We start from the raw sequence: 23,899 nt of genomic DNA on the forward strand, positions 1-23,899 counted from the left end.
CTAGCCCGTCCAGTTCCTCCTTTGCCGTCTCCTTAGCCCTGGCATAACAGTTGGCCATACTCTGCAACTGCTATGCCACCCCTTTTTTGCCTAGCTCTGTTTCTCCTTGATGGCACCAGTTGCACGCTGCTATTACAGCTTTCAATTGATTTTTAGCCCCTGGTTTGCGCTCCCCTTGGTTTATTACCCTTGTAGGCCTATGATGCGCCTCACATAGGCCAGCTTCATTCTGCCTTCCCCACCTCCTCTAATGACACCAGTTGAATGCTGCTGTAACTCATTTGAGTTGATTCCTTCTTAGCCTTGGACCCCAGTTTGCATTCCCCTTCCTTTATTACCTCTGGCCAATGTTGCTTCTCACGTGAGCCACCTTCTCCCTGCTGTGCCTAGGACCTCTATCACCCATCCATCCTGATAGAATTTTGCTCCCTACCTCACTATAAATATTTAAAGTTCTATCTGCCTCCTTCCAGAAGCACCTCACTTCTGCCTCAGAGCACTTACCCTTTCACTGGGTTGATTACATCCCCGGGTCCAAGGCAGCTTGCAAGGTCATATCAATAATTACATCTTTACCACAGGTTGGACCCTCCTGTCCAGTCCTCCTCACCCCCAGATGACCACACTCTTTGCTTCCAGCCTCCCTTGTGTCCTGTGCGCTGCCAAACGTTTTCTGAAGATGGTGTGCCATTGTCCTTTAGCTGCCTCCTTGTGTGGGCATCACCATGGCAGGTCAGTCAACCGTACATGGTGTCATTGTCCAACCAAATCTCCCCAAGCTTGCTGCCCGCATCCTCAGGAACATTGTCTTGTTTTATCATATAAACCATTCCAGTGGCATAATCCATATATTTGACATTTCTCCACCACCGATTTATTTAACCGACTTTCAATGTCCTACCTCATCATACTTACAGGGTGCATTGTTATGAATCCTCAATGCCTTATATTTAGTCTCAGTAGGTTTATATTTGTTTATATGCTTTACATTGTAAGTTCTGGTAAGGTAAAAAACGTTGTGTACATCATACTAATAATGCCAGAATAATATTTAGTTGACAAATATTGTTCATTAAATCCCAATTATTCAACTCGAATTCACTGCAATACTGCAGTAGCATATTACATAAACATCCCAAGAGACCAATCGCATATTTGTTTTTGTTTTTCTCACAGGTTTTCGAAGAGGAGCATCACATCCTGTACCTGGATCACGGAGGAGTTATTGTGGCCATTAAAGATACATCTATCCCCTTGAAAATACTCAAGTAAGGCTTCAGTAGGGCAAAATATTTTTGGCGGCAGGAAACATGCCTTCTGCATGTTGAAAGCTGCATACATGTGTGCATTAAATTCTCTTTCAGAACACAATATACTCTGCTTGGTCAAGAGTCAGAGTAGGCCTTATATATGTACATATGTTCGATGGCATGTGTAGCTGTAGATACACATGCTATGCATTATTCTGCCATCTAGTGTTGGGCTAGGAGTGTTACAAGTTGTTTTTCTTCGAGAAAGTCTTTTCGGTGTCCCAGGATCAAGTGACTCCTCCTCTCGGTCATACTGCGCATGGGCATGGACTCCGTTGTTAGATTGTTTTCTTTCCACTGTCGGGTTCGAACGTGTTTCCTCTTGCTCCGAGATTTCGAATCGGAAACTTTAGAAAACCCTCCTATTTGTTGGTATTGTTAAGATCGCGTTTCCATTTAGCCTCGAAATGATAGTACCGTCGGAAACTGAATTTCGCCCTTCTGGGCGCGTGCACCCGACTTGGGCATGTTCTAGCCAACCGCATCGAAGTCTGATGGATCGGACTCCATTTCAATTTTGTCCCTGATGCCTTGTGAAATTTCCCTACACAGACCAACACCTTGTATGTAATCTGTGTCTTTCTCCTGATCTCAAAGAAGAAGATTGCGAGGCCTGTCGATCATTTTGATCCAAGAAGACCCTGCGTGATTGGAGAGCCAGAAGATTGGAAATGGCGTCGATGAGTATGGAACATATCAACACCATGGAGGAGGAGCAGGAGCAGACGACGATTTCCATCAGGGACACCGACACCGAAGAAAAATCGGAAGAAGATAGGCCTATCACTGCTGGTCAGCACGTGAGTACGTCTGCCCTTATGCCCACTTATAAAAAATCCTCAAAGGTCTTGGGTACACCACTGCCAGAGAGCCATGGTTCAACCCGAAAAAAGACTCTCGGCGACCGACCTTCAGGTTCGGCGTCGAAAAAGGCCACTCCTCAGGTATCGGAGTCGAGTAAATCCATCAAGAGTTCTACTTCGACTTGAGCAAGCGTCGACGCCCTGCTTCAGAGCCGAAATAATCGGCTGTATTTTCGGGCCAGAAAAAACTACCATCTTCGAAGCCGAAAAAATCTTCTTATTCAGAAGTGCAAGGACTTTCGAGCCATCTTAAACAGAGCTCAAAATCATTGGATGAACAGTCTTATAGACATTCTGATCATGTTTTGGAGGACACTGAGAACCAACCTATCCTTGAGATTATGAATGAAAGGCAATCAAGGATTTAGATCCATAAAGAGACTGGCAGAATAATTACTGCACCTCCTCTGCAAACCAAGAGAAAGCTGGCCTTTCAAGAACAATTAGACACTGCTCTACCACCAGCAAAAATTTATAAACAGAAGGAGAAGCCATTACCTACCCATACTTCTCCCCCTCGTTCACCACAACTTTCTTTTTCGCCACCACCCTCTAGCCCACCACCTTTGCCTTCACCAACTCATTCACAATATTCATATGGTGATACTGTTGATCCTTGGGATCTCTACGATCCAGATCCTATCCTATCCCTGACAATGACCCGGACTTATACCCTTCTAAGCCTTCTAGACCAGAGGACACTACTGCATACACACAGGTTATTTCCAGGGCAGCAGTGTACCATGGGTGCTTATGCACACTGAACCCCTAGAAGAGGATTTTCTCTTTAACAGACTATCATCCATGCACTCAAAATATCAATGCCTTCCAATGCTACCTGGCATGATTAAACATGCAGACCAAATATTCAGTGAACCAGTCAAAGCTAGGGTAATAACACCACACATTGATAAAAAATATATATACCTGCTTCTACAGACCCTGATTATATTACCCACCAAGTTCCTCCAGACTCAGTGATAGTAAGTGCGGCTACAAAGAGGGCTAATAGCCAGTCATCAGGGCATGCTCCTCCCCCTGATAAGGAGAGTAGAAAATGTGATGCTGCTGGCAAGAGGGTAGAGACACAGGCTGCCAACCAATGGCGATTTGCAAATTCGCAAGCCTTGCTAGCAAGGTACCATAGAGCCCACTGGGATGACATGCAGGAACTCCTACAACACCTCCCAAAGGAACACCAAAAAAGAGCACCACAGATTGTGGAAGAGGGTCAGGCCATAAGCAACAATCGAATATGGTCTGCCCTTGATGCTGCAGATACAGCAGCTAGAAGTGTCAATACTGCCATCACTATACGCAGACTGGTTTTAAACCAGAAATTCAGCAGACAGTGTTAAATATGCCTATTAATAAAAAGCACCTGTTTGGCCCCAAAGTCGACACGGCCATAGAAAAACTGAGAAAAGACTCAGACACGGCCAAAGCAATGGGAGCCTTATACACAACACCCTATAGAAGCTCCTTTCGCAGACAACAATTCAGAGGAGGATTTAAGCCGCAATCCACAGAGACTTCTACCTCCCAGGCAAAACAAGGGCAACAGCAGTACCAGAGAGGAGGTTTTTGAGGGTCCTATAGAGGCCCATACTTTAGAACAGAGGCAAGTTCCAAAATTCAAAACAAGCCACCACCCCATTTAAATAGTGACTTATTTACCATCTCTCAACCCCACGAATCTCCTGTGGGCGGCAGACTGCAACAATTCCACTCTTATTGGCAAAATATCACCACAGACCAATGGGTATTATCAATTATCAGCAATGGTTATTGCCTAGAATTGATTTCTACCCCTCCAAACATTCCTCCACGTTATCACAAGCTCTCCCCATGTTCTATTACAGCAAGAAGTACAATCACTACTACTAAAACAGGCAATAGAATTGGTCCCACATTCTCAACAAGGAACAGGAGTATACTCATTCCCAAAAAGGATGGCACTCTCAGGACCATCCTAGACCTCAGATCCCTAAATCTATATATCCTGTCAGAACACTTTCACATGGTAACTCTGCAGGACGTCATCCCACTACTACTACAAAAAAAATTACATGACTGCATTAGACCTCAAAGATGTATATTTCCATATGCCCATCCATCCAGCATACAGAAAATACCTAAGGTTTGTGATAGCAGGAAAACATTACCAATTCAAAGTTCTACCATTCGGCATAACAACAGCTCCAGTGGTATTCACAAAATGGCTAGCGGTAGTAGCAGCCTACCTAAGAAGGCAACACATACATGTCTTTCCATATCTAGATGATTGGCTAATAAAATGAAGCAATTTTATACAATGCCAACAACACACTCAATACGTAATGGAGACCCTACATACATTAGGGTTCACTCTCAACTACCAAAAATTTCATCTTCAGCCAGCACAGGTACAGCCTTACCTAGGTGCTACTCTCAATACACAAAGAGCCTAAGTCTATCCAAATACACAAAGGATACAGGCTTTTCAAAATCTCATCCCACAAATGCAGCCAAATCAACAATTCACTGTAAGATTTATCATGAAACTATTAGGAATGATGGCATCCTGCATAGCAATAGTACCGCATGCAAGACTAAACATGAGGTCACTACAACAATGTGTCTCACAGCAATGGTCTCAAGTACAGGGTCAATTGCAAGATCTAGTGTTGTTAGACCGACAAATGCACAAGTCCCTTCCATGGTGGAATCTCAGCAATTTAATGAAGGGGGTCATTTCAAGACCCTGTTCCTCGGACCACAATAACAACAGATGCATCAATGACAGGTTGGGGAGCTCATCTCAACAACCTTACCATTCAAGGGGAATGGGACTTAAAACATCTAAATGATCACACAAACCATTTAGAATTATTAGCTGTGTTCCTTGCCCTAAAAGCGTTTCAGCCACTTCTAAAACACAAGACTCTCTTGATGAAAACAGACAATATGATGACCATGTATTACCTTAAAAAAACAAGGTGGGGCACGTTCATCTCAACTGTCCCTTCTAGCCCAAACAATATGGAAATGGGCAATTCACAATCAAATTCATCTACTAGCAGAATACATCCCAGGAATACACAATCAGCTAGCGGATCTCCTAAGCAGAACACACCAACAGATACACGAATAGGAAATTCACTCTCAAGTACTTCATCAGTACTTTCAAAAGTGGGGGACACCAGAAATAGACCTATTCGCAACAAGCGAAAATGCAAAATGCCAAAACTTCGCATCCAGACACCCACACCCTCTGTCCAAGGGCAATGATCTATGGATCAACTGGTCAGGGATATTTGCTTGCTCTTTTCCCCCTCTCCCACTACTTCCATTTCTGGTCAACAAACTGCGCAGACTTCTCTCACCATGATACTCATAGCTCCAATGTGGGCACGACAACATTGGTACACAACACTCCTAGACCTGTCAGTAGTACCTCACTCCAAACTTCTAAACAGACCGGATTTGTTAACACAAAACAAAGGACAAATCAGACATCCAAATCCCAGTGCTCTCAACTTAGCGATTTGGCTCCTGAATTCATAGAATTTGGATACTTACAACTTCCATTAGAATTCATGGAGGTTCTCAAACAAGCACACAAGCCTACAACTAGGTAATGCTATGCTAACAAATTAAAACGATTTGTTTATTACTGTTAATCTGAAAATACTGACCCACTTACAGCATCAATACAAGATATTTTGTGCTATCTAATCCATTTACAAAAGTTACATTTAGCTTTCTCATCTGTTAAAATTCATCTTACTGCCATATCAGCAAACTTACAGACTGTACAACATATATCACTCTTTAGAGTCCCAGTTATAAAAACCTTCATGGAAGGACTAAAACGTAATATTCCACCCAGGACACCACCTGTGCCTGCTTGGAATCTCAATATTGTACTCCCGAGATTAGTGGGGCCACCTTTTGAACCCATGCATTCCTGTGAGATTCAATTCTTAACCTGGAAAGTTGCTTTTCTAGTAGCCATTACTTCATTATGAAAAGTTAGTGAAATACAAGCATTCGCTCTTGAAGAACCTTTTTTTCCAAGTACACAAACATAAAGTTGTACTTAGAACTAATCCAAAATTTCTGCCAAAAGTGGTATCACCTTTTCACATAAACCAAACAGTGGAATTGCCAGTCTTCTTCCCACAGCTAGATTCATTTGGAGAAAGAGCCCTTCACACTCTGGACCTTAAAAGAGCTCTAATGTACTATGTAGAAAGAACAAAAGAATTCAGGAAAACAAAACAGCTTTTCGTTGCCTTTCAATAACCACATAAAGGGAATCTTATCTCTAAGCAAGGATTGGCAAGAAGGACTGTGAAATGTATACAAACTGGTTACATTAAGGCAAAAAGACAATGTTTAATCACACCTAAAGCACATTCCACTAGGAAGAAAGCTGCATCTATGGCATTTTTAGGAAACATACCAATGGCAGACATATGTAAAGCTGCCACATGGTCTACACCACATACATTTATAAAACATTACTGTGTGGATGTATTTTCAAAGCAACAGGCCAATGTAGATCAAGCTGTCTCAAGAACATTATTTCAAACAACTCCCACTCCTACAGACTAGCCACCACATTTTTTGGGGAAAGTAACTGCTTTCTAGTCTATGCATAGTATGTGTATCTGCAGCTACACATGCCATAGAACAGAAAATGTCACTTACCCAGTTTACATCTGTTCGTGGCATGTAGTGCTGCAGATTCACATGCACCCTCCCTCCTTCACGGAAGCCTGTAGTCATTGCAGTTTTTATAATTTGTACATATGTATATACATTTACATTTGCATGGACATCTATTCTTACTTACTATTTCTATACAACATTTATATTGCTACACTATATCACTCCTTCCTACACCCTTTTGTGGGAAAACAGTCTAACAACCGAGTCGATGCCCATGCGCAGTATGACCGAGAGGAGGAGTAACCCGACCCCGTGACTCCGAAAAGACTTCTTCGAAGAAAAACAACTTGTAACACTCCGAGCCCAACACTACATGGTGGAATAATGCATAGCATGTGAATCTGCAGCACTACATGCCATGAACAGATGTACACTGGGTAGGTGACATTTTCCATATATATATAAATTTAAAAAATATGTCAGTATGAAAAAGAAAAGATAAAGTAACCACATGCATTGAGGAAAACACAAGAAAAATGAAGGTGATAGGTAGAATGCTTTCAAAAGTCTCAAGCACTGGCAATTGCTCAGGTCTCATTCCAGTCCATCGCTCAGTGTTCCACTTGAGATAGAGACCAGTCATAAACAAACTAGCATTGGTCCTGCTACATTAGGAAAAGTCCATCCTGAACTACTGGGCCAGGTTCTCTTTGAACGGGACTGCAAGGAACACCCAAATCCGTTATGCCTATGTATGTGTCATAAATGAGCTATTGCTACAGTCCTATGGTACAATGAGCACAAGACCCACAAGTGAGCATACCTGTCCCACTTAGGCCATCGCACTGAGGAAAACACACAGGTGATGGTTGAGATACTTGCAAACGTCTCCGTGACAGTCCATTGTTTTACCTCGTATGTGTTGTCAAAAGAGCTCAACCACATGCAAATCAGACTTGGTCTGTCTGCTGTAAGAACAGTTGATATTAAAATACAAGGATTTAACATTGCTCATTGTTAATATGCCTTTTAATGCAGGGTCTGGGGATCCATGTTCCCTTAAACCAATATGTTCCCAAACAGTTGTGATAACAGATAAGCAATTTTAGAATTTGACATTTTATATCAGGGCTACTTTTTAATCGATGGGTGGGCATTGATCCATCGTCTTAAAGTGTGTCCTGAGGTAAGCAGGTAGAGGCAGTGATTTTGTTCTAGTAGAAGCTTAGCTGCAAGATTTTATGTCTAAATATTGATTGGTCAAAAAAGATCACCAGCAATGTAAGCAATCTGACAATTATCTATGAGGAGAAATGTTCAAAAGTTGCAGCCTTGATGTTACCTGTAATGCAGCACCCACAAGCTTAGACAGACAGATCCTCAAAGTCAAGTTACCTTTTTTCCTAAAGGTAAATTAAGCAATATTGAACTAATCAGCTAACCATTACTCAATATTTCACCTATCATCCTAAGGCTAGAAGGAAATCACACAGGCCTGCTGCAAGTCTGTGAACCTAGCTACCTCAAGTCATCATAGTATCCTTTGCATACAGTGGCTCAGACACCTTAGACTTCTCCACCAACCTATAAATGCTAAAGATAGGGTGCCCTTATTTCATCCTTTATAAATCAGCAAGGTTGTCCCTTAACCCCTTCGCTGCCAGGCCTTTTCCCCTCCTGTGTCGAGCCTTTTTTTTTGGCTATTTGGGGCAGTTCGCGCTTAGGCCCTCATAACTTTTTGTTCACATAAGCTACCCACACCAAATTTGCGGCCTTTTTTTCCAACATCCTAGGGATTCTAGAGGTACCCAGACTTTGTGGGTTCCCCTGAAGGAGACCAAGAAATATGCCAAAATACAGTGAAAATTTTGTTTTTATTTTAAAGAAATGGGAAAAAAGGGCTGAAGAAGCATGCTTGTGGTTTTTTCCCTGAAAATGGCATCAACAAAGGGTTTGTGGTGGTAAGATCACCATCTTCTCAGCTTTCAGGAACAGGCAGACTTCAATTAGAAAAACCCATTTTTCAACACAATTTTGACATTTTACTGGGACATACCCCATTTTTGCTATTTTTTGTGCTTTCATCCTCCTTCCAGTTAGTGACCGAAATGGGTGAGAAAATAATGTTGGATCCCAGAAAGCTAAACATTTCTGGAAAGTAGACAAAATTCTGAATTCAGCAAGGGGCCATTTGTGTAGATCCTACAAGTGTTTCCTACAGAAAATAACAGCTGAAATAAAAAAATATTGAAATTGAGGTGAAAAAAAACAGCAATTTTTCTCCACGTTTTACTCTGTAACTTTTTCCTGCAATGTCAGATTTTTGAAAGCAATATACCGTTACGTCAGCTGGACTCTTCTGGTTGCGCACAAATTTCCTTCAACCCAGCGTTCCCCCAAGTCTCCCGATAAAAATGGTACTGCACTTGTGTGGGTAGGCCTAGCGCCCGCAAAAGGAAATGGCCCAAAACACAACGTGGACACATCACATTTTTCCCCAGAAAACAGAGGTGTTTTTTACAAAGTGCCTACCTGTGGATTTTGGCCTCTAGCTCAGCCAGCACCTGGGGAAACCTAGCAAACCAGCGCATTTTTTAAAACTAGACACCTAGGGGAATCCATGATGGGGTGACTTGTGGGCCTCTGACCAGGTTCTGTTACCCAGAATCCTTTGCAAACCTCAAAATCTGGCCAAAAAAACACTTTTTCCTCTCATTTCGGTGACAGAATGTTCTGGAATCTGAGAGGAGCCACAAATTTCCTTCCACCCAGCGTTCCCCCAAGACTCCCGATAAAAATGGTACCTCACTTGTGTGGGTAGTCCTAGCGCCCACGAAAGGAAATGGCCCAAAACACAACGTGGACACATCACATTTTTTCACAGAAAACAGGTGTTTTTTACAAAGTGCCTAACTGTGGATTTTTGCCTCTAGCTCAGCCGGCACTTGGGGAAACCTAGCAAACCAGAGCATTTTTGAAAACTAGACACCTAGGGGAATCCAAGATGGGGTGACTTGTGGGGCTCTGACCAGGTTCTGTTACCCAGAATCCTTTGCAAACCTCAGAATTTGGCACAAAAAACACTTTTTCCTCTCACTTCGGTGACAGAAAGTTCTGGAATCTGAGAGGAGCCAAAAATTTCCTTCCACCCAGCATTCCCCCAAGTCTCCCGATAAAAATGGTACCTCACTTGTGTGGGTAGGTCTAGAGCCCGCGAAAGGAAATGGCCCAAAACACAACGTGGACACATCACATTTTTTCACAGAAAACAGAGGTGTTTTTTACAGTGTCTAACTGTGGATTTTGGCCTCTAGATCAGCCAGCACCTGAGGAAACCTAGCAAACCAGTGCATTTTTGAAAACTAGACACCTAGGGGAATCCAAGATGAGGTGACTTGTGGGGCTCTGACCAGGTTCTGTTACCCAGAATCCTTTGCAAACCTCAAAACGTGGTCAAAAAAACACTTTTTCCTCTCATTTCGGTGACAGCAAGTTCTGGAATCAGAGAAGAGCCACAAATTTCCTCCCACCCAGTGTTCCCCCAAGTCTCCCGATAAAAATGGTACCTCACTTTTGTGGGAAGGCTTACTGCCCGCAAAAGAAAATGCCCCAAAACACTATCTGGACACATCAAAATTATCAAAAACAAAACTACCTGTTTTTGCGGGGGCACCTGCATTTTTGGTCCTGGGCTCAGCAGCCATCTAGGGAAACCTACCAAACCCAGACATTTCTGAAAACTAGACACCCGAGGGAGTCCAGGGAGGTATGATTTGTGTGGATCCCCCAATGTTTTCTTACCCAGAATCCCCAGCAAACCTCAAATTTAGCTAAAAAATCACATTTTTCCAACATTTCTGTGTGGGATTACCGCACTGGGACAAATTTCATACCACTCAACGTCCCCCTCAGTCTCCCGGTAAAAATGATACCTCATTTGTGTAGGTGGGCCTAGTGCCTGTGAAATGGAAGAGCCAAAAACATGTCGATATTGAGGGGGAACCAAAGGGAGTCCAAAAGAGCAGTTTGCAAAAAAACCTTTTTAGGCTGACAAGTGCAGCAGAATTTTTATCGGTATAGATGAGACAATGCTGGGTAGTAGGAATTTTGTGGATTCCTGCAGATTCTGGAAGGTTCCATCACAAAAACGTGGGACAAATGTGTGATTTCCAGCCAAGTTGGAGGTTTGCAGGCTATTGTGGGTATGAAAATGGTGCGGGTGCATGTGAGACACACCACCCTGGAATCACCCAGATGTTTAGTTTTCAGATGTGTCTAGGCCTTTTGGATTATTCTACATGGCAGTGTCCCAAAGTCCATAAAGTGCAGCCCTTGCCATTCCAAGTGGGACGATTTTGAGAGTTAGCCAAGCTCTCATGGCTCAAATGTAAAACTAAAACCCAAAATAATCAAATGTCTTCTTGCTTGCTGTGAGATAAGATGTTTTAGAGTGCTGAAGGACTGTTACCCCCTTCAGTTGAGGGGGGGCGTAACCAGGCCCATACTGGTTGGTAGCCACCACCCCAATATATATATATTTTTTAAAATTTCCTGTCATCTAGTAGACTTTCTGACCCCTGGGGTGTGGATCGGGGTAATTGCCCCATCTGCCCACTGGTGGGCAGAACAACTTTTGCCCCATTTATTTGGGGTGGGAGTATGGCCATACCCCCACCCTCTTATTTTTGAAAAAAAAACTTCCCTGGCCTCTGGTGGTCTTTCTTCCCCTCCTTGGGGGCAGATGGGCATTCCAAAAATAGGCCCATCTGCCCCCTTTGGGGGCAGACACGGCCAACATTAATGTGCCCCCATGGGGATCGACCCTTACCCAAGGGGCTGCCCCCCTAAAGAAAACATACGCGTACACACACATCAATCACTGGTGCCATGGGGGCAGATTGGCCTAACAAAAATCGGCCGATCTGCCCCCAAGGGGGACAGAAATGGTCTAAATACAATTTGCCCCCTAGGGGAACAACCCTTGGCTAAGGGGTCGCTCCCCACCTCTAAAAAACAAACAAACAAAAAAAAAGGCCAAAAAATGTATCCCTGGTGCCTAGAGGCTTCTGCTTCTAATAACAATAGGCCGATCTGCCCTCGGGGGCAGAAATGGCCTAAAATAAATTCTCCCCCCCCCCCGGGGAGCGACCCTTGCCTAAGGGGATCTCTCCCCTTCCGTGAATTTGGCGTAAAAAACAAAACTCCCTGGTGTCTAGTGGTTTCTGCCCCCCTCGTAAAAATAGGCCAATCTGACCCCAAGGGGGGGCAGAAATGGCCTAAATATAATTTCCCCCCTAGGGAGAAACCCTTGCCTAAGGGGTCGCTCCCCAACTAAAAAAAACAAAAGAAACACACACACAAAAAAAAAAAAAGATCCCTGGCGCCTAGTGGATTCTGCCCAATCGCCTAATAAAAATAGGATGATCTACCCCCAAGGGGGGCAGAAATGGCCTAAAATAAATTTGTCCCCCCCAGGGGAACGACCCTTGCCTAATGGGTCGCTCCCCTTGCGTGAAATTGCCGCAAAAAAATAAAGACCCCTGGTGTCTAGTGGTTTCTGCCCCCCTTGGGGGTAGATTGGCGTAGCAAAAATCAGCCGATCTGAAATAGCCTAAATACAATTTGCCCCTCCAGGGGAGCGACCCTTGCCTAAGGGGTCGCTCCCCATCTGTAAAACAACAACAACAACAACAAAAAATCCCCAGTGCCTAGTTGTTTCTGCCCCCCCTTGGGGGCGGATCGACCTAATTAAAATAGGCTGATCTGCCCCCCAGGGTGGCAGAAATGGCCTAAAATAAATTTCCCCCCTAGGGGAGCGACCCTTGCCTAAGGGGTCTCTCCCCTTGCGTGAAATTCACGTTAAAAAAAAACTCCCTGGTGTCTAGTGGTTACTGTCCCCTAAGGGGGGCAGAAATGGCCTAAATATAATTTGCCCCATAGGGGAGCGACCCTTGCCTAAGGGGTCGCTTCCCACCTCTAAAAAACAAAAACAAAAAAACAAAAAAAAGATCTCTGGTGCCTAGAGGTTTCTGCCCCCTCCGGGGGCAGAAAAGGCCTTCAAAAAAAATGCCCCCCTGGGGAGCGACCCTTGCCCAAGGGGTTGCTCCCCTTATGCCAGTTTCAACAAAAAAATAAATCCCTGGTGCCTAGTGGGCATTATAGCAGTCGGATCGCTTGGCAATCCGGCTGCTAAAATGCTCAGAGAGACCTCAAAGGGAAGGAAATTAATTTCCTTCCCTGTGAAGCCTCTCAGGCCTCCTCCACGTGATCGGAAGAGAAATTCCAATCGCGCTGGAAGCTGAGCTTCCAGCGCGATAGGAGGAGGCCTCTGTGAGGTCAGCGCGCGATTGCGCGCTGACGTCACGCTGTGAGGGGGTCGGGGGGCTGTCGGGGGTGGAAGAGGAAGGGCTTCCCCTTCCATCCCTGCCTTTGGGGGGTGGGGGGAAAGAAGGACGTAATGGTTACGTCCTGGGCACACGAGAACTGTGCCGCAGGACGTAACCATTACGTCCGCGGCACAGAACAGGTTAAGAACTCAGGCCCTGATTATGAGTTTGGTGGGTGGAAAAGCCCACCTGACAAACTCCTGTGGTCAGGTTACCACCTACGCAGCAGCCCTCCCCCGGCCCCAAATACGAGTTTCCCACTGGCCCAGTGGGAAACAGCCCAAAACATTGATGCAGGGTCGTAATCAAGCTGGCAGAAATGTGGCAGTGCGTTGGGTGCAACAGCACCTGTCGTGCTTTCACTGAAGCACGAAGGGGCTGTCCATGGGGCCAAAAGCATGGGCAGTGCATGGGCCCCATAGGACCCCCGGCACCCTGTCTCCACCAGCTTTAGCATGGCGGTGCAACCGCCATGTAAAAGCCAACGGCAAGGGGACTCTTAATCCCCAGGGCAACAGTGCTTGTAGCGCTGCCCTGGCGGATTAAGACTGCTGGCACCACGAAGCCGCCAGCTGGCAAAAAATTGGTGGTGCCGGCGGTCTGACCAAGGCGCGTTCGCCACAGTCATAATGTGGAGGCCAGACCACAGCTTTGGTGGCGGTCCGACCGCCATTGTGTGTCTGGCGGTCCTAGAACCGCCATACTAGTAATAAGGGCCTCGGTGTACAATGAGCTCCCGTGTAGGTATGATGGAGATGTGGAAGACATTAAGCACCAATGGTGGACTCATGACCACGAAATTAACATTCATACCTGCAAAGCACGCTAAGATGGCTGAAACACAGAAAGCTGCACTTTATAAAGAAAAAAAAAGAAAAAATTGCCACCTGCACGGTGTAAGGTAGAACGGAAGAGGACACAGACTGAAATACACTTTTACTTGTGGCATGCTCCTTTGCAGTGATCGTAGAGATATGGGCACTTGATATTCCTATAATTAAGTCATATTCATTTACAGTTTCTATAAAAGCCTTTTAAAGGACAACCTCTAAACACGCCGACTTAGATCTAACAACTTGGAGAAAGATTATGTATTCAGGGCGACTAGCAAAATTCCAAAATTCATAACTGTAATGACTTGAACAAATCCGCCTGGCTTGATAAAGATATCTTAATCTATATTCCAGGAGCAGAGTCTTAACTTTATAACACATAATACTTTCGTGTTTGTCACAAATTTCACGAGGGCTCAAGGGGCTCCAGTATATTGTAACTCTGATTTTGCACGTGCTCAGAGAAGGCAGGCGCGGAAACAAGAGCCCTGCTTGCTCGAATCAATGCTTTTCAGCACATCATACATTTCTGCATCTGCCGAGGCAGCGCACTCTTTCGAGGCGGCGTTCGATTAGGTGTTGCCGAGCCTCGCTCTGGGTTTGGCAAACGTTGACAATCCTCGCGCGCTTTAGTGCTGTGTCAGGGGGCCCATCATGGGGTCCTCCGCGCGCTTTCCGAGGCAGATGCTAAATTGAGGTTTTCTATTTCCCCGACATGCAGCTGAAAGCTGCGGGACCTTTATTTTCTGATTATAAAGATGTTTCTGTGCCAGGAAGGAAGGATGTAATGCTTAAAAAGGCAGAAAGTGATGCTTGTCTCGTTTGATTTGCGGATTCTAAAAATACTAATTTACATGGACTCTGAATCCAGACTGTTAGTCAGACCCCACTTTCTGTACCGGACTGAGGACATTTTAAAAGAATCGCAAGCTCCGGTAGGGCTGGAGAGAGTGGATTTTTGTTCTTAAAAATAAGTGTTATTAAATGAATTGTTGTGCTTTATTTAAATTATTTTATTGTACTCCCTTGAACTAAAAATAATAGCTATTCAGCCCAGAGCTCAGAAGCAGGTGGCGTCTGCGCTCTTGTTTTTTCCCGAAATTGCTCTTTCTACAGCGCATACACTCACTCAGTAAATCTCAGTTAATGTTTGAGCTGTAGAGAGCCCTGCGTGTTCCGTGTTTCCGAGCTGCGTTGTCTGCAACCCATTCAATAACGCCAAGATTTTCTGGGTTAATTTGAGCACTGTAGATAGGCCCTTTTGGGGGGAAACAAACGCACAGCCCCTGATTCACAAACATGTATTTCTACACAAGTGCAAATTGGGGAAAGGTGCATAAATATGCGTACAATCTACACAAGGATAAGTTTGTGAAAAAGATTTGTGCATGCACAACTAAGGTCAGTGCGTGCAAATTGAATTACGTGCATGCCTCTGCCCACGCTCTAATTAACCCTTGAGATTTGCGACACCCCCTATTTCAACACTAGCTCATACCTGCAATTCTACCACTTACCTCCAATACTACCACTTACCTCCAATACTACCACTACCACATAAACAGCCATCTTACGACCCGTCTATCACACAGTGGTTGCTGCTCCCAAGAATGGTTGGATGGGCAGGGCGCAGAGTGGGAGACGTAGCCTTGGTGTTCCTCGCCCTCTCTCTTCTCTTGTTGCTCCCCTCCCCACCCAATCCAGACGTTCTCTCAAGCTGTTACCCAGCATGAGAGAAGTGCTGGGACTGGCTTGAACGGACTATAATGCTGCTCAGTTATGGAGTGGGAGCCTGCGCTAGGTCTCTACCCGGCTGTGAAACACAGCTCGGGTGTAGAGTTCTAAGTGAGCATGTCGGTTTGGCCGGCCGTCTACTTGTGCACTTAAGAGTGCACCTACCCCCCTGCCCCCCAGATGCAGAGGATGCTGGCCCGCCATGCCCTACACTCAGCTAACTGGCTAAGCAGAAAAATAAAATGATAATAAAACACTTTTATTATTCTTTTAATTTTTCTACTCTTGGCTGCCTTTCAGTAGTTGGGCATAGCAGAGGGGCCACCCCTGCTATCACGTGAGGAAAAGATCCACCCTCCTAATCCCCTTCCCACTGCAGACACTACCACGGACACTGCTGTTCTGTCACTCTGGCATTTTCCTGGTGGGCTGTTTTCACAGTAGGAAGGGCTGTGATTGCCCGAATGTGTCCCCTTTGCTTCAAAGTAGTTGAGATATCTTGCAGTAAGAGACTGGTTTGAACATTTCTGCCAGGGCTAAGTTTGCTTTTTAGTCTGGCCCAGGACTCAACACCTTTCCTTGATGCACCTGTGTCCAGCTCTCACTGGTTATACTGCCTGGTATGTATTCAGTGTTGTAGAGACTGTTGTATTGTAGCGAAGAACACCCCGAGAGGCTCTTTTCTATGGCATACTCGTTCTTGCTGTATGTGTAATCACTCTTCTTTCACTGCAGCTGAGGCAGCCAGCCAGTGTCACCTCAGCCCTTCGTCATGGGGCCCACTTCCCTGAAGCATGTAGAAGTTATTATGGCACACAGTTTGTGTCATAGAAACACCTAAATATAAACATTACCACTTGAACCTGTATTTTTTGACTATATGAATTAAGAATTAGAAACATCTCTCAGTATAAAATAACAGGGGACACAATTTCGAGAAGCCATGAGATATTGGCGATATTTCTGTGACCATTAACCAGTAGTCAAAGAGGTAGTAGTGAAGTCAGCAGATGCAGAGTACACTCGAGGGAGACATCTTTTATTTGTACCTTTAGGTGCTCGAGTAATTTGCTAGTTCTACTAACATAAAACGTAATGGGATGAAATAATGAATCCCTATGCATCAATTTGCAGAATTTACACATAGTAATTACACGCTATGCAGGAGAGCTGTATGTAGAACTGAAGGGAAACTGACAAGAAACAGAATTGTTCCTCTGTTAGACAATTGGGAACAGGAGAGCCATGACGAAAGTGCTTAATTTAAGCCGGAGGTTTCAGGTGGGGGCCTTCAGCACTTATTTTTGGTACCCACCATAGGAAGAAAGCAGAACGTGTAAGGGTCAGATATAGGCACTGAGAGTGTCTGCTAGTGAATTAAGGAGGTCAAAGTTTAATTCCATGGGACTCAGACTTCTAATAAGGAACTTCGGGCAACGGCACTCTTTCATTTATAAATTAAGAACTGCATGAGAATATGCAGCGTGGTCCAGAAGACGAAGAAATACATGCGGTTCTGGCATATGGTTGTAGAAGGGCAAAAAGAACATGCTGAGATAGAACCTAGATACTTCCGCTAGAAAGGGTGGGTGAAAGGAGACTGAAGTCACACGGTAGCTCCAGAAAGTGAATAATGAAGAGATCTTGAAGAAACATTGGCAGACCAAAGAGGGAGGAGGAGTAGGCAATGAAGGGATCCAGGTGACTCTGTAAGCACAAGAGGAGGATTAGGACCTGAGCGTCAAGGGAAGGGCCACAAAGAGTTGTTTAAGAGACACTAAAGAAATACATCAGCAATGAAAAGAGACCCTTAAGAGGCATTGATGTAACCTAGTATGGAGTAGGTATTGTGTAACAAAACATTGTTGGCTGCTGGAAGTAACAGTGGGAAGACGAACTGCAGCAACATAGGTGAAAAGGGAGGAATCATAGGGATTCTGGAGAAAAATTCTGGAAAGAGTCAGATGTCTCATTGATAGGTAAACAAAAAAGTAGTGAGCTAAATTAGAATAATATCTAACACGAAAGCAAGGGCAGGGGCGAAGCGACGTGGAGGATCATCAGCAGAGAAAATGCAGTTGCAAGTTGGTTCTATGTCAGAATACCATTAGCAAAAAATATCGTCTGACAGAAATGTTGTGTCCTAAATATTGTTTCCAAAAATATTGTGCAATTGGCTGCAGATGATCTATCAGTAACGTCAATGTGGCGATATTCTTGTAAGAGATGTTTAGGACTTCATATTTCTGACAGACGATATTGTGGTCATGGTTTTCTGCTATCATACCTCGAAAATAGCCTCTCATTTGTAAAGCAGCCCAGCATAAGATTCAAGAACATTTAAAAGAGGATGTTTTTCAAATTTACCTTCATATACCAAAACACAAGGTAGATATTAATGAATTTCAAGACACTGATCCAACATTCACAGTAATTGATATAATCACTCTTGATATTTGCAAATAGATTCCTCTAAAATGAAGTGTCAAAAATAGCCCTGCAAATCAGTGAATGTTAATTGTTCAACATAAAAGCAAAAACATGTATTTCTTTCTACAGATTCAGCATTGATGAAGGGCAGACCTGGAGCGTCCACAACTTTACTAGCACATCTGTCTTTGTAGATGGGCTGCTCAGTGAACCTGGTGACGAGACTCTTGTCATGACGTAAGTTCCTGTTTTTGCAAGATTATTATACATTTTCTCAGTCATTGCTGGCAATACTGGCCACTAACAATTTAATATGTCATGTCATGTTATGAGTATCTCTACAGCGTAGAATTCACCTGGGTGAGTAGCCTTTCGCTGAAGCAGGAGCTGTCTGGGCAGAGCCAAGGTCCGGGCTAGGTGAAGAACTAGGGCTTCAGTTTCTTGTAGAAGTCAAGAACTGAGGAGGAAGCGCTGATGTGCAGGGCCAGATCATTCCAGCCTTTAGGTGTGTGGCAGTGTTGGACTTTTTTGCTTATGCAGGGTCATCCCCAATCTTTTTGCCTCCTGCCTCCTATTATTTCTGACCTGTTGCTGTTGGCTTTTGAACTCTGAGCACTTTACCACTGCTAACCAGTGCTAAAGTGCATATGTTCTCTGCGTAAATTGTATGTAATTGGTTTATCCATGATTGGCATATTTGATTTACTAGTAAGTCCCTAGTAAAGTGCACTAGAGGTGCCAGGGCCTGAAAATCAAATGCTACCAGTGGGCCTGCAGCACTGGTTGTGCCACCCACATAAGTAGCTCTGTAATCATGTCTCAGACCTGCCACTGCAGTGTCTGTGTGTGCAGTTTTAACTGTAAATTCGCTTGGCAAGTGTACCCACTTGCCAGGCCTAAACCTTTCCTTTTCTTACATGTAAGGCACCCCTAAGGTAGGCCCTAGGTAGCCCCAAGGGTAGGGTGCAGTGTATGGTTAAGGTAGGACATTTAGTAATGTGTTTTATATGTCCTGACAGTGAAATATTGTTAAATTCGTTTTTCACTGTTGCAAGGCCTGTCCCTCTCATAGGTTAACATGGAGGCTACCTTTAAATCTGATTAAAGTGTAGATTCCCTTTGGGAGCGGATGGACATGGGGAGTTTGGGGTCTCTGAGCTCACAATTTAAAAATACATCTTTTAGTAAAGTTGATTTTAAGATTGTGTGTTTGAAAATCAGACTTTTAGAAAGTGGGCATTTTCTTGCTTATACCTTTTCTGTGACTGTGCCTGCTTGTGGATTCCCTGTCTGGGTCAGTTTGACAGTTGGGCTGGTTGCACCTCACACTAGACAGTGGCACAATGGGAGCTGGGGTGTAGCCTGCATATCCTCATGAGCCATCTGTGCTAGAGGGAGGGGAGGAGTGGTCACTCACACCTGAAAGGGCTGTGCCTGCCCTCACACAATGCAGTCTCCAACCCCCATGGTGAGTGTCTGGGGCCTGGCCTAGGCAAGGCAGGATTTCACATTCAAAGGAGACTTTACTTTGAAGTAGGCCTACTTCAAAGGGGAAATTGGGTATAAGAAGGGCACCCAAAACCACAGACTTGAGAAACACTTCTGGAACCAAGAGGAACCTCTGCCTGGAGAAGAGCTGAATAGCTCAGGAAGAAGAGCTGCCCTGCCTGTGACTGTGCTTTGTGGAGCTATCCTGCAGTTGCTGCTTCTGCCAGAGTAAGAGGGCAAATACTGGACTTTGTGTGCCTTCCATCTTGAGAAGAAATCTCCAAGGGCTTGATCTAGAGCTTGCCTCCTGTTGTTTGAAGTCTCAGGGACAGCAAAGACTTCTCTCTGCCAGCACCTGGAGTCTCTGGAGAGACTCCTTGTTGGACCTGGCTTTTTTGACAGGGTCATCCCCAAACTTTTTGCCTCTTTCCTCCTATTTTTTCTGACCTGTTGTTGTTGGCTTTTGAACTCTGGGCACTTTACCACTGCTAACCAGTGCTAAAGTGCATATGCTCTCTGTGTAAATTGTACTATTGATTGGTTTATCCATGATTGGCTATTTAATTTACTTGTAAGTCCCTAGTAGAGTGCACTATATGTGCCTAGGGCCTGTAGATTAAATGCTACTAGTGGGCCTGCAGCACTGGTTGTGCCACCCACTTCAGTAGCCCCTTAACCTTGTCTCAGGTCTGCCATTGCAAGGCCTGTGTGTGCAGTTTCACTGCCACTTCGACTTGGCATTTAAAAGTACTTGCCAAGCCTAGAACTCCCCTTTTTTTCTACATATGTCACCCCTAATGTGTGCCCTAGGTAACCCCTAGAGCAGGGTGCTGTGTGGGTAAAAGGCAGGACATGTACCTGTGTAGTTTATATGTCCTGGTAGTGTAATACTCCTAAATTCGTTTTTACACTACTGTGAGGCCTGCTCCCTTCATAGGCTAACATTGGGGCTGCCCTCATACATTGTTGAAGTGGCAGCTGCTAATCTGAAAGGAGCAGGAAGGTCACATTTAGTATGGCCAGAATGGTAATACAAAATCCTGCTGACTGGTGAAGTCGGATTTAATATTACTATTCTAGAAGTGCCACTTTTAGAAAGTGAGCATTTCTTTGCACTTAAATCTTTCTGTGCCTTACAATCCACGTCTGGCTAGGTTTAGTTGACAGCTCCTTGTGCATTCACTCAGACACACCCCAAACACAGGGTACTCAGCCTCACTTGCATACATCTGCATTTTGAATGGGTCTTCCTGGGCTGGGAGGGTGGAGGGCCTGCCCTCACACAAAGGACTGCCACACCCCCTACTGGGACCCTGGCAGACAGGATTGAACTGAAAGGGGCCCTGGTGCATTTCTTAGCCACTCTTTGAAGTCACCCCCACTTCAAAGGCACAATTTAGTATAAAACAGGGCCTCTGCCCTACCTCATCAGACACTTGCTGGAGAAGAAACCTGAACCAGAAACTACATCCTGCCAAGAAGAACTGCCTGGCTGCTCAAAGGACTCACCTGTCTGCTTTCTACAAAGGACTGCTGCCTTGCTGTTGGCCTGCTGCCTTGCTGAACTCTTGTCTGGCTGTAAAAGTGCTCTCCAAGGGCTTGGATAGAGCTTGCCTCCTGTTCCCTGAAGTCTCAGGACCAGAAAGACTTCTCTTTTTCATTTGGACTCTTCGTGCACCGAAAATCTTGACGCACTGATTGCTCCGCGGCGAGAAAATCGCCTCACACTGACGCTGCTCGACGCGACGCCTACGGGGCGACCGGAATTCCGACGCACGGCCTCGCATGGACAACACCGCCCGACTTCCAGGGGGGAAATCGACGTGACGCCTGCCGTGAGGAAGAAAATTCCACGCACAGCCTCCCGGAACGACACGCAGCTGGAAAACAAGCCGAAGAATCCACCCACAGACCCTGGGACATCTGGTAATCCCGCGATCCATAGAAGGAGACAGTCCGTGTGCCGGAAAACGACGCACGTCTTCCCCGAGTGAAAAAAAACGACGCAAGTCCGTGTGTGAAGGGGCGCAACCGACGCACACACCATTTTTCCTCCCGTAGAACGACGTACGTCTCCCCGCATGAAAAATAACAACGCAAGTCCGTGTGTGAAGGGGCGTAACCGACGCACACACCATTTATTCCACGCATCTCCTCTTCTGCGGCCCTCTGCGGGGATTTTCCACTCCAAACCAGGTACTTTGGGCTTGAAAGAGACTTTGTTTACTTTTTAAAGACTTAAGACACTTTATATCACTTTTTAGTGATATCTTTACAAATTCATATTGCATCTTTGATCGTTTTGACCTGCAAATACCCAGATAAATATTATATAGTTTTCTAAACACTGTGTGGTGTATTTGTGTGGTGCTATATTATGTTATTGTATGATTTATTGCACAAATGCTTTACACATTGCCTTCTAAGTTAAGCCTGACTGCTCAGTGCCAAGCTACCAGAGGGTGGGCACCGGATAATCTTGGATTGTGTGTGACTTACCCTGACTAGAGTGAGGGCTTTTGCTTGGACAGGGGGTAACCTGACTGCCAACCAAAAACCCCATTTCTAACATCTAACAAACTGGGTCTCTGTATCTGACCCGCTCTCCATCGCGATCAGCTTTAACTTTTGACTACGACACGGTAGAGCGGGACCAGATAACCAGGTAGTGCTATTTTGAATACAAACTTTAAAAAATCATATCTCTGGTTCAACTTATTGGATTTGTGGATTCTTCTCAGTGCAGGCATTAAAATGATGCAACCAACGGACCTCCCTGTGCATTGCTGTACTAGCGTTTTGACGCTAGTGTAGCAAAGTGCCACCATAGTGTCAAAAATGTTTACACAGTTGTGCTAACGACCTCCATGGTGCACCGTATTGTAAATACGGAGCAACTATTATTATTATCGTTATTATAATTATAATTATAATTATAATTATTATTATCATTATATTATTATTATCATCGTCACACTCACACTGCGTGACTTTAATAATACCACCTCTCAGGATGTTGCCTTGCATGAAAGTATGTCTCAATGATGTGCGTGCATTCTGACGTGTCGCAAAGCATGAACTACAGCTACTATAAGGCCTCAAAGGTCAAAACTGTAAACTTCGCACTTGTATAGCGCACTACTCACCCGTTAGGGTCTCAAGGCGCTGCACGCATACTGCTGTGGAACCCCTCCTGGCTTTTCCCTGTGAGGTGCCCACTCCTGGACAGCCCCAGGGTGAAGACAGACATCCAAGTGCTATGAGGGCTGTTGTGGAGATTAAGCAAGCTATTGCCCAGAGTTCTTCTCTCGCCATGGACTGGATAAGCATGTATTCTGAACACCTTTGTGCCCTACCCTAATGACAGGCACTGTGAGATATTGGCAGTGCCTTTTATCCTCTGTGCCAGAGCTTTCAAGCCTGCTGCATTATAAACAGCCACCCATTACATGAACTTGCACAGACACATAGAGGTGACCCAGATCATTGTATGGAATATTGTTTGTCTTATATTTGTTACTCTTTTTTTCAGACTCTCGTCTCGAGGCAAGGTGAGAGCATTTCACAACTCTTTGCAAGTTTAGTTCATGGACTTGCTCAACTATGGCACACATATCAAACGTGCTTGGCCGCTGCATGTTTTTTTCATTGTCCTCCGCCATTTATCTAATCTCCCCGCATTATATTACCACCAGTTATTGCACAGTATATTGGGTTTCTCAATAAACAAGTCATAACACTTTTATGGAGTTTCAGTAACTTATATTGCACAACTGCTTACCAGGCTAAATCTTACAACAAAAAAACCAAACAACATAAATCACATAGGCGAAACCGAATGCATTTACCAGTGCTATTTTATTTTCTATACGCTAGGTTTATGTATTATATGTTTCTGGTGTGTGAGTAGTTGTTTCTTACACTGGTAGTACTCCTTCCATATTGTTTTAATAAGTAAACCAGGAGCGATCATGGCTTACTACAGGAATTGAGTGTTAATGCAAGGATAAGTCACAGTGCCTTTTTGTGAAGTGGTCCCCTCTGTTTTTGCCAGGGTATTTTGCTATTTAAAAATAAGTACACCCTTTTTAAAAATATGCCATGACCTTGAGCAATGTGCATGTGTCCTAGGTTTACATTTTGGAGTTTGTGGAAAAATCTGATTAGATGCAAAGTCATCCTTGTATAATCAATCCTCG

The 23,899-nt window shown here is 44.6% G+C and overlaps 1 protein-coding gene across 7 annotated transcripts in view; it reads left to right on the forward strand.

Moving 5' to 3' along the window:
• Nucleotides 1–23,899, forward strand: part of SORCS2 (sortilin related VPS10 domain containing receptor 2) — a 1,939,515-nt gene that overhangs the window by 1,718,838 nt on the left and 196,778 nt on the right. For all 7 annotated transcript variants that reach the window (XM_069203288.1, XM_069203250.1, XM_069203258.1 and 4 more), the window contains exons 13-14: nt 1,177–1,268; nt 18,342–18,449. In XM_069203288.1, the coding sequence (XP_069059389.1) occupies nt 1,177–1,268; nt 18,342–18,449 (200 nt within the window). The remainder of the gene's footprint in view (nt 1–1,176; nt 1,269–18,341; nt 18,450–23,899) is intronic.

Source organism: Pleurodeles waltl, chromosome 1_2 (assembly GCF_031143425.1).
Source record: "Pleurodeles waltl isolate 20211129_DDA chromosome 1_2, aPleWal1.hap1.20221129, whole genome shotgun sequence".
Taxonomy (NCBI): Eukaryota; Metazoa; Chordata; class Amphibia; order Caudata; family Salamandridae; genus Pleurodeles; species Pleurodeles waltl.